The following is a 12,500-nucleotide window of genomic DNA, read 5'->3' on the forward strand; positions in this document are numbered from 1 at the left end:
CAGCACTGAACACTTAAGGGTACACATAGCACCTCCTTCTCCACGTGGCTAAGCTGCCAATAATAGCTGAGACAGAGCAATATTTGGCAATTTGTTTGGCCTTTCTTTTAGACATTGCAGCAATTCTCAGACCGGTCATGGTGCATTTGTGTACATGGCCAAGACTTCCGAACACAAGTACACTATATCTACACCTATACCCAAGGTCAGCCATCACACTGAGCAGTGGTTGGTATTTGATATACTTGTCCTGGAAGCCCTGGTCCATGTACAGGTCAAAGGTACAGCCTACTTCTATGACCAGCACCTCTCCGTGGCTGGTGTCAACAAAAACAACGTCCGGTGTATTGGGTATGTTAGCAAAAACATCGTTGGTAAGGCCAAACCACTCTGGTTTCACTCTGGCATGTTTGTACATTGCTGCACACACACACACACACACACACACACACACACACACACACACACACACACACACACACACACACACACACACACACACACACACACACACACACACACACACACACACACACACACACACACACACACACACACACACACACACACAGGAGGACTTGCGAGGACTATTGGCCACAGTCCATTGGCCACATTCGTTCCCTCGCCCCTAACCTTAACCCTTTAATGTCATGAGTTAAAGTGAGGCCTCCAGGCTTCCAACATGTCCTCACCTTAACGGGCTTAGCTCATGTTTCTATTCCCTGGGGGGACATCTGTGCCTTAAAGTAGGAGTGTTGATCTGAGACCGGATTGGCTCATAGAGAGATATCGCCCGAGCGCTGATCCTAAATCACCCTCTTAGAGGTATGATAACAGAAAAGTGGGGCGTGGTGCAAGAAAGTACAAGAACACACACGCACGCACACACACACGCGCACACACACACACACACACACACACACACACACACACTCCAACCCCATACCACCAGAATAACCACCTCCTGCTCTCCGCATTCCTTCATTCTTCTGACTCACTCCATTCCTCTTCTCGTCCTCCTCGCTGGGATGAGGGAGAGCAGCTCGACACTGATGACCTTTCGGGGTCAAGTTCACCTCTCTGAGTTTATTTACTGGAGGCAGCGGGCAGAATAATGACACGTATTTCCCAAGGAGGTTGTTTTGAAAACCGTCCAGACGCCTCGAGTCTAGAACCCCGCCCTAACACTTTTTATTACAACTGACGTGAAATATCAGGATCGTTTTTCTTTTTAATGTTTGTCTAATATTGCTGCCATACCTGTCGTGTCGCTGTAAGCCGGATAAATCGAAAGTAATTAAGAGCGAGGCTTTCGATAAAACCCCCTAGTGAGAGTAGAATAGTTTCCCTTAAGAGTACAATAATCAATATTTCTGGAACCCTTTGTAATACATTTACATTTAGCTGATGCTTTTATCCAAAGCGACTTCCATGTTCTGTTCAAACATGTCAGCAGGAAGGGTACAACTCTGGCAGCTAAGGGTAAGTAATATTGTTCGTCAAATAGTGTCGAACTTGAGTGCTACAGTCTTCGAGTGCATAGTAGTATAATGTTTTCATTTAATTTCAAACTCAAAAGGCAACTGAGGTTTCACGTTGAGTGTACATACAGAAATAAGATAAAGAAAAGCCATATAAAATCCCACAGCATATACAATCAGGACAACAAGACGAGGCAAAAGTAAGGATAACAAATCAATTAAAACACGTACAACTTGATTGACAAAGGTTGGAGATCCAGGTTTTAAATTCTGCAACAGAGAGGAGAATCTCAAGCTTTAAGGACTGTTGGAGTTTATTCCATGAGCTACAGTAGATGGGGCATCATAGCAAAATGCAGATTTACCCTGTTCTGAGCAAACCTTAACACATTCCCGTCCGACCACGGAGATGTCCGTGTTTCGGCGCCATGCTTAAAGGGCCAACCACGGACATGTCCGTGGCAAGGTTGTTTTGGCTTTTATTCCATTTTAATAACCTACTCAAGGTCACCGAGCGGCACTGCAGAAGTACCCTACTCTTTGAATTCTGAAAAGTGCATTACCGGCCAGATCCTCTTAGGGGCGCTGTCTCGATAATGCAGTGTGCCCTGTGGCAGAACGGTGCACAATTTTTTTTACTTTCAATGGAGTTTCCAGTTAGGTGGATCCTATATGTGTAGCCTGTAGCTTGGAATACCTTTTGCGACGCCGAATTCACTATGCAGTAAAGGAATATATCATCAGCCAATGGACATATCGATCTACCAGATGGCGATCGATAACTGGGAAATCCTTTTGGGGATCCAACCGGCCCATGGTAAGATCTTTTTCACGTAAATTACACGCTGATCGGGCCTTGCTTTGATAGCCAACCACCCGGTCAGCGAATGTGGCTACTGAGGCTAACGTGGTTATTGGTAATCAATAATCAGAAACGACGTCCCCCGCCCCCCCCCCCCTTCATGCATTCATGGTGGACCATCAATACCGACAATATGCATTTTGCGTTTTAGCTCTAGCTTCTGTAGTGCCGAAACGCTGTTCGATTTAATGTTATTAGCTTAGCGCCCTGTATCTCGCCTTCCAGGAAATATACCAGACCAAATCCCATATAACGCTTATATTCACGAGGCTATAAAATGAGAACGTATTGCTGATTTTTTTTTCTTCTTTAAGCCATTTTGAAGGGACGGTTTATGGTCTCAATTGACAATGAGAAAGGACAGATAGCAATACTATAAAGTATAGATTTAGCTCTACAAACAGCCTCACAAACTATGCAAGTCTATTTTGAAATGCTGGCCGTCTAGAGTGATATTAGACGGCCCACAATGGCCCTGAATGTGTTAAGGACTAGAACAGGTTCCATAGGTTCCAAAATCCCATTCCAATAATGCTGTAGTATAAGGAGGTAGCTTATCAATAAGGGCCTTAAAAATCAATGACCTCTGACCTCCTCTCTTGTCCGTTACCCAGCGTGCGACTGCGACCCGCGCGGGATCTCCAGCTACCAGTGCCACCGGACCACGGGCGAATGCGTGTGCGTGGAGGGCGTGTCGGGCCCGCGGTGCGACCGCTGCGCCCGGGGCTACACCGGCGAGTTTCCCGCCTGCGAGCCGTGCCACAAGTGTTTCACCATCTGGGACCGCATCGTCGGCGAGGTGACCAATCAGACGCAGCGCTTGATGGACCACGTGGTGGACCTGCAGACCAAGGGGGTGACGGCGCCGTACAGGGAGCTGGTCAGCAGCCTGGAGAAGAACGTCAAGGCCGTCAGAGACATCATCGAGGAGAACCCCGCCCTGCAGAAGATGGAGCACATCCAGGACATGTTGGAGAGGTCCACGTATGTATATATAAACACACACACACACACACACACACACACGCACACACACACACACACACACACACACACACACACACACACACACACACACACACACACACACACACACACATACATTTGCATGCACAGTAGAAACATACAAACACCCATATTTTGAATGCTGAATTTGAATCCACGGATAAATACAGTAAATTCTACAGAACTCCAGGATCCAATTCCAGGAGTTCAACATGGTTTAAAGGCACTGAAAGGATACAAGCAGTTTTGTTTCAGCAGACTTACTTACTTACTTACTTACTTACTTACTTACTTACTTACTTACTTACTTACTTACTTACTTACTTACTTACTTACTTACTTACTTACTTACTTACTTACTTACTTACTTACTTACTTACTTACTTACTTACTTACTTACTTACTTACTTACTTACTTATCCTCTTCTTAATCCTGCGACTATCTGCTTCCACCTGATCCTATCCTTTACATCTGTTCCTATTAGGGCTAATCGATCGAAAGGAGCCGTAGTCGACTGCCAACCTCTTAGTCAAAAGAAAATTGTAAAATTAAAAAAGAAAAAATGTAAAAAAGAAAAATCTTTTTTTTTCATTCTTTCCAAAAGAAAAGAGGCATAGACGCGTGGCTAACGCTAATGGCACGCATACCAGAGGCTAACTGCCTACGAAAACAGGCACAGAGGCACTGAAAGAGGATTTCACCCATCTAATGAACACACTAGACTAGACAAATATCAAGATGTATCCATCAGTGGACCAATTGCATGCTTTTACAGAGGACAAGAAGCCTTCCATTGACTCCTTCAGACAGTAAGCACTAAGCACCCCCCACAGCCCAAATGGAATGATAAAAAAAATTATACTTTTCTTTCTTCAATAGTAATAGTCGACTATCGGCTGATTTCGGCCAATCATAGTCGACTATCCAAATCCTTAGTCGGGGACAGCCCTAGTTCCCATCCTCTACATCTGGTCCTATCCTTTACATCTGGTCCTATCCTCTACATCTGGTCCTATCCTTTACATCTGGTCCTATCCTCTACATCTGGTCCTATCCTTTACATCTGGTCCTATCCTCTACATCTGGTCCTATCCTTTACATCTGGTCCTATCCTCTACATCTGGTCCTATCCTTTACATCTGGTCCTATCCTTTACATCTGGTCCATCCTCTACATCTGGTCCTATCCTCTACATCTGGTCCTATCCTCTACATCTGGTCCTATCCTCTACATCTGGTCCATCCTCTACATCTGGTCCTATCCTTTACATCTGGTCCATCCTCTACATCTGGTCCTATCCTTTACATCTGTTCCTATCCTTTACATCTGGTCCTATCTTGTACACCTGTTCCTATCCTCTACATCTGGTCCTATCCTTTACATCTGGTCCTATCCTTTACATTTGGTCCTATCTTGTACACCTGTTCCTATCTTGTACATCTGTTCCTATCCTTTACATCTGGTCCTATCCTTTACATTTGGTCCTATCTTGTACACCTGTTCCTATCTTGTACATCTGTTCCTATCCTTTACATCTGGTTCTATCCTGTACATCTGGTCCTATCCTTTACATCTGGTCCTATCCTTTACATTTGGTCATATCTTGTACATCTGTTCCTATCTTGTACATCTGTTCCTATCCTTTACATCTGTTCATATCCTTTACATCTGGTCCTATCCTTTACATCTGGTCCTATCCCTTACATCTGTTCCTATCCTTTACATCTGGTCCTATCCTTTACATCTGGTCCTATCCTTTACATCTGTTCCTATCCTCTACCTCTGGTCCTATCCTCTTCATTTGGTCCTATCCTTTACATCTGGTCCTATCCTTTACATTTGGTCCTATCCTCTACATCTGTATCCTGTACATCTGGTCCTATACTTTACATCTGGTCCATCCTCTACATCTGGTCCTATCTTGTACACATGTTCCTATCCTTTACATCTGGTCCTATCCTCTACATCTGTGTGTGTGTGTGTGTGTGTGTGTGTGTGTGTGTGTGTGTGTGTGTGTGTGTGTGTGTGTGTGTGTGTGTGTGTGTGTGTGTGTGTGTGTGTGTGTGTGTGTGTGTGTGTGTGTGTGTGTGTGTGTGTGTGTGTGTGTGTGTGTACATGTGCGTGTGTGTGTGTGTGTATGTGTGTGTGTGTGTGTGTGTGTGTGTGTGTGTGTGTGTGTGTGTGTGTGTGTGTGTGTGTGTGTGTGTGTGTGTGTGTGTGTGTGTGCGTGTATGTATGTGTGTGTGTGTGTGTGTGTGTGTGTGTGTGTGTGCATGCTCATCTCTTGGTCTCTTCAGTGGCCTGATGTCGGACCTGAACGGGCGGCTGGCCTCAGAGGAGGAGACTCTGAACACTCTCCAGGGAGGAGCCAACAACACCACCGACAACCTGGACGCCCTGAACAAGGAGGCCAGTCAGCTGGACCTGGCCGTCAAGGAGCTGAGAGAGCAGGTGTACAACGCCAAGAACTCCAACTTCCGGGGTGAGAGACCGAGACCAGGGTGGGGCAGGAGAGACCAGGGAGAGGGGCAGGAGACACCAGGGAGAGGGGCAGGAGAGACCAGGGGGGGGCAGGAGAGACCAGGGGGGGGGGCAGGAGAGACCAGAGAGAGGGGCAGGAGACACCAGGGAGGGGCAGGAGAGACCAGGGGGGGGCAGGAGAGACCAGGGGGGGCAGGAGAGACCAGGGGGGGGCAGGAGACACCAGGGGGGGGCAGGAGAGACCAGGGGGGGCAGGAGAGACCAGGGGGGGGCAGGAGACACCAGGGAGAGGGGCAGGAGACACCAGGGAGAGGCAGGAGAGACCAGAGAGAGGGGCAGGAGAGACCAGGGAGAGGCAGGAGAGACCAGGGGGGGCAGGAGAGACCAGGGAGAGGGGCAGGAGAGACCAGGGAGAGGGGCAGGAGAGACCAGGGGGGGCAGGAGAGACCAGGGAGAGGGGCAGGAGAGACCAGGGAGAGGGGCAGGAGAGACCAGGGAGAGGCAGGAGAGACCAGGGGGGGGGCAGGAGAGACCAGGGAGAGGCAGGAGAGACCAGGGAGAGGGGCAGGAGAGACCAGAGAGGGGCAGGAGAGACCAGGGAGAGGGGCAGGAGAGACCAGGGAGAGGGGCAGGAGAGACCAGGGAGGGGCAGGAGAGACCAGGGGGGGCAGGAGAGACCAGGGAGAGGGGCAGGAGAGACCAGGGAGGGGGGCAGGAGAGACCAGAGAGGGGCAGGAGAGACCAGGGAGGGGGGCAGGAGAGACCAGGGAGGGGGGCAGGAGAGACCAGAGAGGGGCAGGAGAGACCAGGGGGGGCAGGAGAGACCAGGGGGGGGCAGGAGAGACCAGGGAGAGGGGCAGGAGAGACCAGGGGGGGGGCAGGAGAGACCAGGGAGAGGGGCAGGAGAGACCAGGGGGGGCAGGAGAGACCAGGGAGAGGGGCAGGAGAGACCAGGGAGAGGCAGGAGAGACCAGGGGGGGGCAGGAGAGACCAGGGAGAGGCAGGAGAGACCAGGGAGAGGGGCAGGAGAGACCAGAGAGGGGCAGGAGAGACCAGGGAGAGGGGCAGGAGAGACCAGGGAGGGGCAGGAGAGACCAGGGGGGGCAGGAGAGACCAGGGAGAGGGGCAGGAGAGACCAGGGAGGGGGGCAGGAGAGACCAGAGAGGGGCAGGAGAGACCAGGGAGGGGGGCAGGAGAGACCAGGGAGGGGGGCAGGAGAGACCAGAGAGGGGCAGGAGAGACCAGGGGGGGCAGGAGAGACCAGGGGGGGGCAGGAGAGACCAGGGAGAGGGGCAGGAGAGACCAGGGGGGGCAGGAGAGACCAGGGAGAGGGGCAGGAGAGACCAGGGGGGGCAGGAGAGACCAGGGAGAGGGGCAGGAGAGACCAGGGAGAGGGGCAGGAGAGACCAGGGGGGGCAGTTGAGACCAGGGAGGGGCAGGAGAGACCAGGGGGGGCAGGAGAGACCAGGGGGGGCAGGAGAGACCAGGGAGAGGGGCAGGAGAGACCAGGGAGGGGCAGGAGAGACCAGGAGAGACCAGGGAGGGGCAGGAGAGACCAGGGGGGGGCAGGAGAGACCAGGAGAGACCAGGGGGGGGCAGGAGAGACCAGGGAGGGGCAGGAGAGACCAGGAGAGACCAGGGGGGGGCAGGAGAGACCAGGGAGGGGCAGGAGAGACCAGGAGAGACCAGGGGGGGCAGGAGAGACCAGGGAGGGGCAGGAGAGACCAGGGGGGGGCAGGAGACACCAGGGGTGGGCAGGAGAGACCAGGGAGGGGCAGGAGACACCAGGGGTGGGCAGGAGAGACCAGGGAGGGGGCAGGAGAGACCAGAGAGGGGCAGGAGAGACCAGGGGGGGGCAGGAGACACCAGGGGTGGGCAGGAGAGACCAGGGAGGGGCAGGAGAAACCAGGGAGGGGCAGGAGAGACCAGGGGGGGGGCAGGGTAAACTAGTGCTCTCTGGGTTCAACACATGTTGACATTTGAACCGATACCGGTACCTTTTTTCGGTACTTAACTCTCTCTGTAACAACAAAAACTTTTTATTTGATTCATTTTGAACATTTAGTTAATTATTGTTGTAACACACCACATAAAATAAATCACATGATCATGTGTTATGTTTGTAAATGTTTAAATATCAACATTATCTGGCCATCCTCTGTCAATATGATCAAACTCCTCTGACCTCGTCTGGTCTTTCCAAAGACCCAAGAGACGGGACAGTAATATATATATTTGTGGAAAAGGCTCCCTCTTAGTATATTACACTGTAAACATGTAAAGGTACCGTAATTTGGTACCGATTGATCTAGCGTGAGTCGGTACTCTAGTACCGATGTAATTTGGTCGGTACCCTTAAAAGTACAGAGTTCGGTTCCCAACCCTAGTTCAACACACTGCAGGAACACGCCAACATTTTGGGAAATTAGCTTATCGTCTTCTCCAGAGAGAGACAAGAAGATAGACACCAGTTTCCTCTCTGTGCGTTCAGTAGAAAGCTATCCGGCTGCATGTTAGCCTAGCTTAGCACAATGAATGGAAGCGGACATGACCGTTTAGCCTTCGGGAGAGGTGTTAGTTGGACAATGCCTAGGCTAACCGGTCATGTCCACTTCCATTCATTGTGCTAAGCTAGGCTAACATGCAGCCAGATAGCTTTCTTGGGTTGGGATCAATTCTCTTTTCGCTTCACCTCCGCTTCAATCAATTCAAAACACTCTTTTATTTGTCAATACGTTGGGTAACTGTTTCATGCCAAAGGTTTTTCAGTATTTGAATTCACTTTATTTGATAATAATCCCAACCCTGATATACATGACCCTATAGGCACTGTCTCATAAACATGGTCACTATTTATTATTTCTATTATTATTATTATTATTATTATTATTATTATTATTATTATTATTATTATTATTATTATTATTATTATTATTATTATTATTATTATTATTATTATTATTTCTATTATTATTATTATTATTATTATTATTATTATTATTATTATTATTATTATTATTAATAATAATAATAATAATAATAATAATAATAATAATAATAATAATAATAATAATAATAATAATAATAATAATAATAATAATAATAATAATAATAATAATAATAATAATAATAATAATAATAATAATAATAATAATAATAATAATAATAATAATAATAATAATAATAATAATAATAATAATAATAATAATAATAATAATAATAATAATAATAAACAAATGGCAAAGGCAGATCATAGTTAAGGAAACAATTACATGTAACATGTACTGTAATAGATATTACACATTACATATTATTACTGTAATATTACAATACACAAAAAAGACACAGACACATACATTTGCCTTAACAATCCTTGATGATGATGATGATGATGATGATGATGATGATGATGATGATGAAGATGAAGATGATGATGATGATATGTTCCTGTGAAGCACTTTGGTCAACCATGTTGTTTTTAAATGTGCTATACAAATAAAGTTGGATTGGATTGGATGATGATGATGATGATGATGATGATGATGATGATGATGATGTTGATGATGATGCCAGCTGTGTCTGTGTACCGCAGGAGCCATAGACACCATCGGCGAGGCCCACACGCAGTCCGTGATCGCAGAGTTCCACGCCAACGCCTCCACCAACATCCCCGGCAACACGCTGGAGCGCTCGGCCGCGGCACGGCTAGCCACGGAGGACAAGCTGAGCCGGAGCGAGAAGGAGTTCGAGCGCCGGCACGAGAGGAACACTCAGAAGCTGGAGAAGATGGCCACCGACCTGGAAACACTTGACCTGTCGGCCCTCAGCATGAAGGTGAGAAAGAGACACAGGTTCAATTCCCAGCGGTGGTTCTTCCGGGGTTAGACATCTGGTTCTATCCTGTGCATCTGGTTCTATCCTGTACATCGGGTTCTATCCTGTGCATCTGGTTCTATCCTGTACATCTGGTTCTATCCTGTGCATCGGGTTCTATCCTGTGCATCTGGTTCTATCATGTGCATCTGGTTCTATCCTGTACATCTGGTTCTATCCTGTGCATCGGGTTCTATCCTGTGCATCGGGTTCTATCCTGTACATCTGGCTCTATCCTTTACATCTAGTTCTATCCTGTACATCTGATCCTATCCGGTATATCTGGTTATATCCTGTGCAGCAGGTTGTGTTTTGCCCCAAGTTGTTTCCTCTTTCCATGTGAGGGTATGAGCCCGGTGAGGGTATGAGTCCTGGTCGTTGCAACAGCGACTCCTACTGGACGGTGGGGGCGCCTGTTCAGCGGGGAGGGGATCTGGGGGAGTTAGTGTGAACATCTCCCAGTGAAACTCCCAGCTGTCAGGGGGAAAGAAGCAGCTGGCGGCTCCACGTGTACCGGAGGAGGCGTGTGGTCGTCCACACCCTCCCCAGACCGACAGTAGGGCAGCATGTGGTCGTCTACACCCTCCCCAGACCGACAGTAGGGCAGCATGTGGTCGTCTACACCCTCCCCAGACCAACAGTAGGGCAGCATGTGGTAGTCCACACCCTCCCCAGACCGACAGTAGGGCAGCATGTGGTCGTCTACACCCTCCCCAGACCGACAGTAGGGCAGCATGTGGTCGTCCACACCCTCCCCAGACCAACAGTAGGGCAGCATGTGGTAGTCTACACCCTCCCCAGACCGACCGTAGGGCAGCATGTGGTAGTCTACACCCTCCCCAGACCGACAGTAGGGCAGCGTGTGGTCATCTACACCCTCCCCAGACCGACCGTAGGGCAGCATGTGGTCGTCTACACCCTCCCCAGACCGACAGTAGGGCAGCGTGTGGTAGTCTACACCCTCCCGAGACCGACCGTAGGGCAGCATGTGGTAGTCTACACCCTCCCCAGACCGACAGTAGGGCAGCGTGTGGTCGTCTACACCCTCCCCAGACCGACAGTAGGGCAGCGTGTGGTCGTCTACACCCTCCCCAGACCGACCGTAGGGCAACGACCAGGACCGTGACGCATGCAAAAATAAAATTGAGAAATGAGAACTATCTGAGCAATGACTCTCTCTACGTAAGTCATTTACTTTTGACTGACGCTTCAGTATACTCGGAATGAATGAAGACTTGTCGACAGATGTGTTAGAATTTATTCCTAGACAGAGACCTCATCCTGATAGGATCACGCTGAGAAACATCTGAGTCATAAGTCCATCTACAGATATAGATAGAGATATACTTTTTAAATAAAAGTTTGGTATAACTTGGAATGAATGAATCAGTGGAGTTATTATATGTTATATGATATACAGTATGATATGATGTGCATATATGACAGATATGTGTAAGTTTCTTTGATAAGAGATCTTATCCTGACATCATCATGCTGACTCGTTTGTACTGGTCGCTCGCTAGTCTTTCTTTCGCCGTCGACTAAAGACGCACTTCTTCAACCATTATCTGAAATAATGGGGGGGGAAAAAATAATAATCTAACCCCAACTAACCTTACTGTCATGCACTTGTCCTAATAAACTAACCTACACTGTAGCACTCAACACTCTGATGAACATTGTTACTCAGCTGATAGAGTTGTGCCCTTCCTGATGACTTGTCGTACAGAACTTGTAAGTCGCTTTGGATAAAAGCGTCAGCTAAATGACTAAATGTAAATGTAAATGTAGTCTTTTGGGGTGTCCTAAACCATAATTAATTTGGGGGCCACCATACTCCTCTTCCCACCCCCAACCCTCCTGTCCGTGACCCATGACCTTTAGTTTTAACACAGTATCAGATAGAGAACATAACAATTTCTTGGTCACCCAATTATCCATTTACTGAGATCCTTTTTCTCTTCTACTTTGTCTCCCCCCTTTTTTATTGGTTGGGGCAGCTAGAAGGAGGCGGGCCCTAGTAGGCACAGTGCTCGATTCGCTTGTATGATTGGTCGGCTCTGGCCACTAGAGTATGCAGCCAGGGCTGAGCTCCTTGGTGTTTCTTGTGTCTCCACAGACATGCGGTGCCGCCGGAGAGGGCGAGGGCTGCTCTGCGTCTCCCTGCGGAGGCGTGGGCTGCGTGGGGGAAGACGGGGCGCCACAGTGCGGCGGGGAGGACTGCAAGGGCCTGGCCACAGCCTCCCGAACTGCCCTCAGATCAGCCAGCGACTTCGACGAGGAGATCCTTTCGGCTATGCAGGAAGTGGACAAACTCTCCAGGATGGTGGGTATTGTAGTTCATTTTTCATTCCCGGTGAATAGTAAGTTAAGTGAACACTTGATTAGCAAGCGATGGAAATAAAACATTTCAAATTTCAAAACTGACATTTTGTGGCTTCAACAGTCTGCGGTCGACCACACGATCCAGGCATTTTGGTGGAACTGCGACGTCGCGGCTTGTGTCTTTTGCATGTCTGGATTAGAAGACGGGCGTGACTAAGTGAGTGACATGCGTGTGCAGGTGTGGGAGGCCAAGGTGCGCGCGGACGAGGCCAAGGTGAACGCTCAGGAGGTGCTGCTGAAGTCCAACCAGAGCAGAGAGCGAGTGGAGCGGAGCAACGAGCAGCTGCGCAGCCTCATCAAGGACATCAGGGCCCTGCTGAGCAGTGAGCACACACACACACACACACACACACACACACACACACACACACACACACACACACACACACACACACACACACACACACACACA

The 12,500-nt window shown here is 48.8% G+C and overlaps 1 protein-coding gene across 1 annotated transcript in view; it reads left to right on the plus strand.

Annotated features, from left to right (window-relative positions):
- LOC311242111 (laminin subunit beta-1-like) overlaps positions 1-12,500 on the plus strand; it is a 36,896-nt gene that overhangs the window by 14,182 nt on the left and 10,214 nt on the right. Inside the window, 5 exon segments of the mRNA XM_084331067.1 lie at positions 2,958-3,327; positions 5,647-5,831; positions 9,423-9,664; positions 11,823-12,029; positions 12,267-12,411. Of these exon segments, the coding sequence (XP_084187193.1) occupies positions 2,958-3,327; positions 5,647-5,831; positions 9,423-9,664; positions 11,823-12,029; positions 12,267-12,411 (1,149 nt within the window).

Source organism: Notolepis coatsorum (assembly GCF_963971535.1).
Source record: "Notolepis coatsorum genome assembly, chromosome: 15".
Classification (NCBI taxonomy): domain Eukaryota; kingdom Metazoa; phylum Chordata; class Actinopteri; order Aulopiformes; family Paralepididae; genus Notolepis; species Notolepis coatsorum.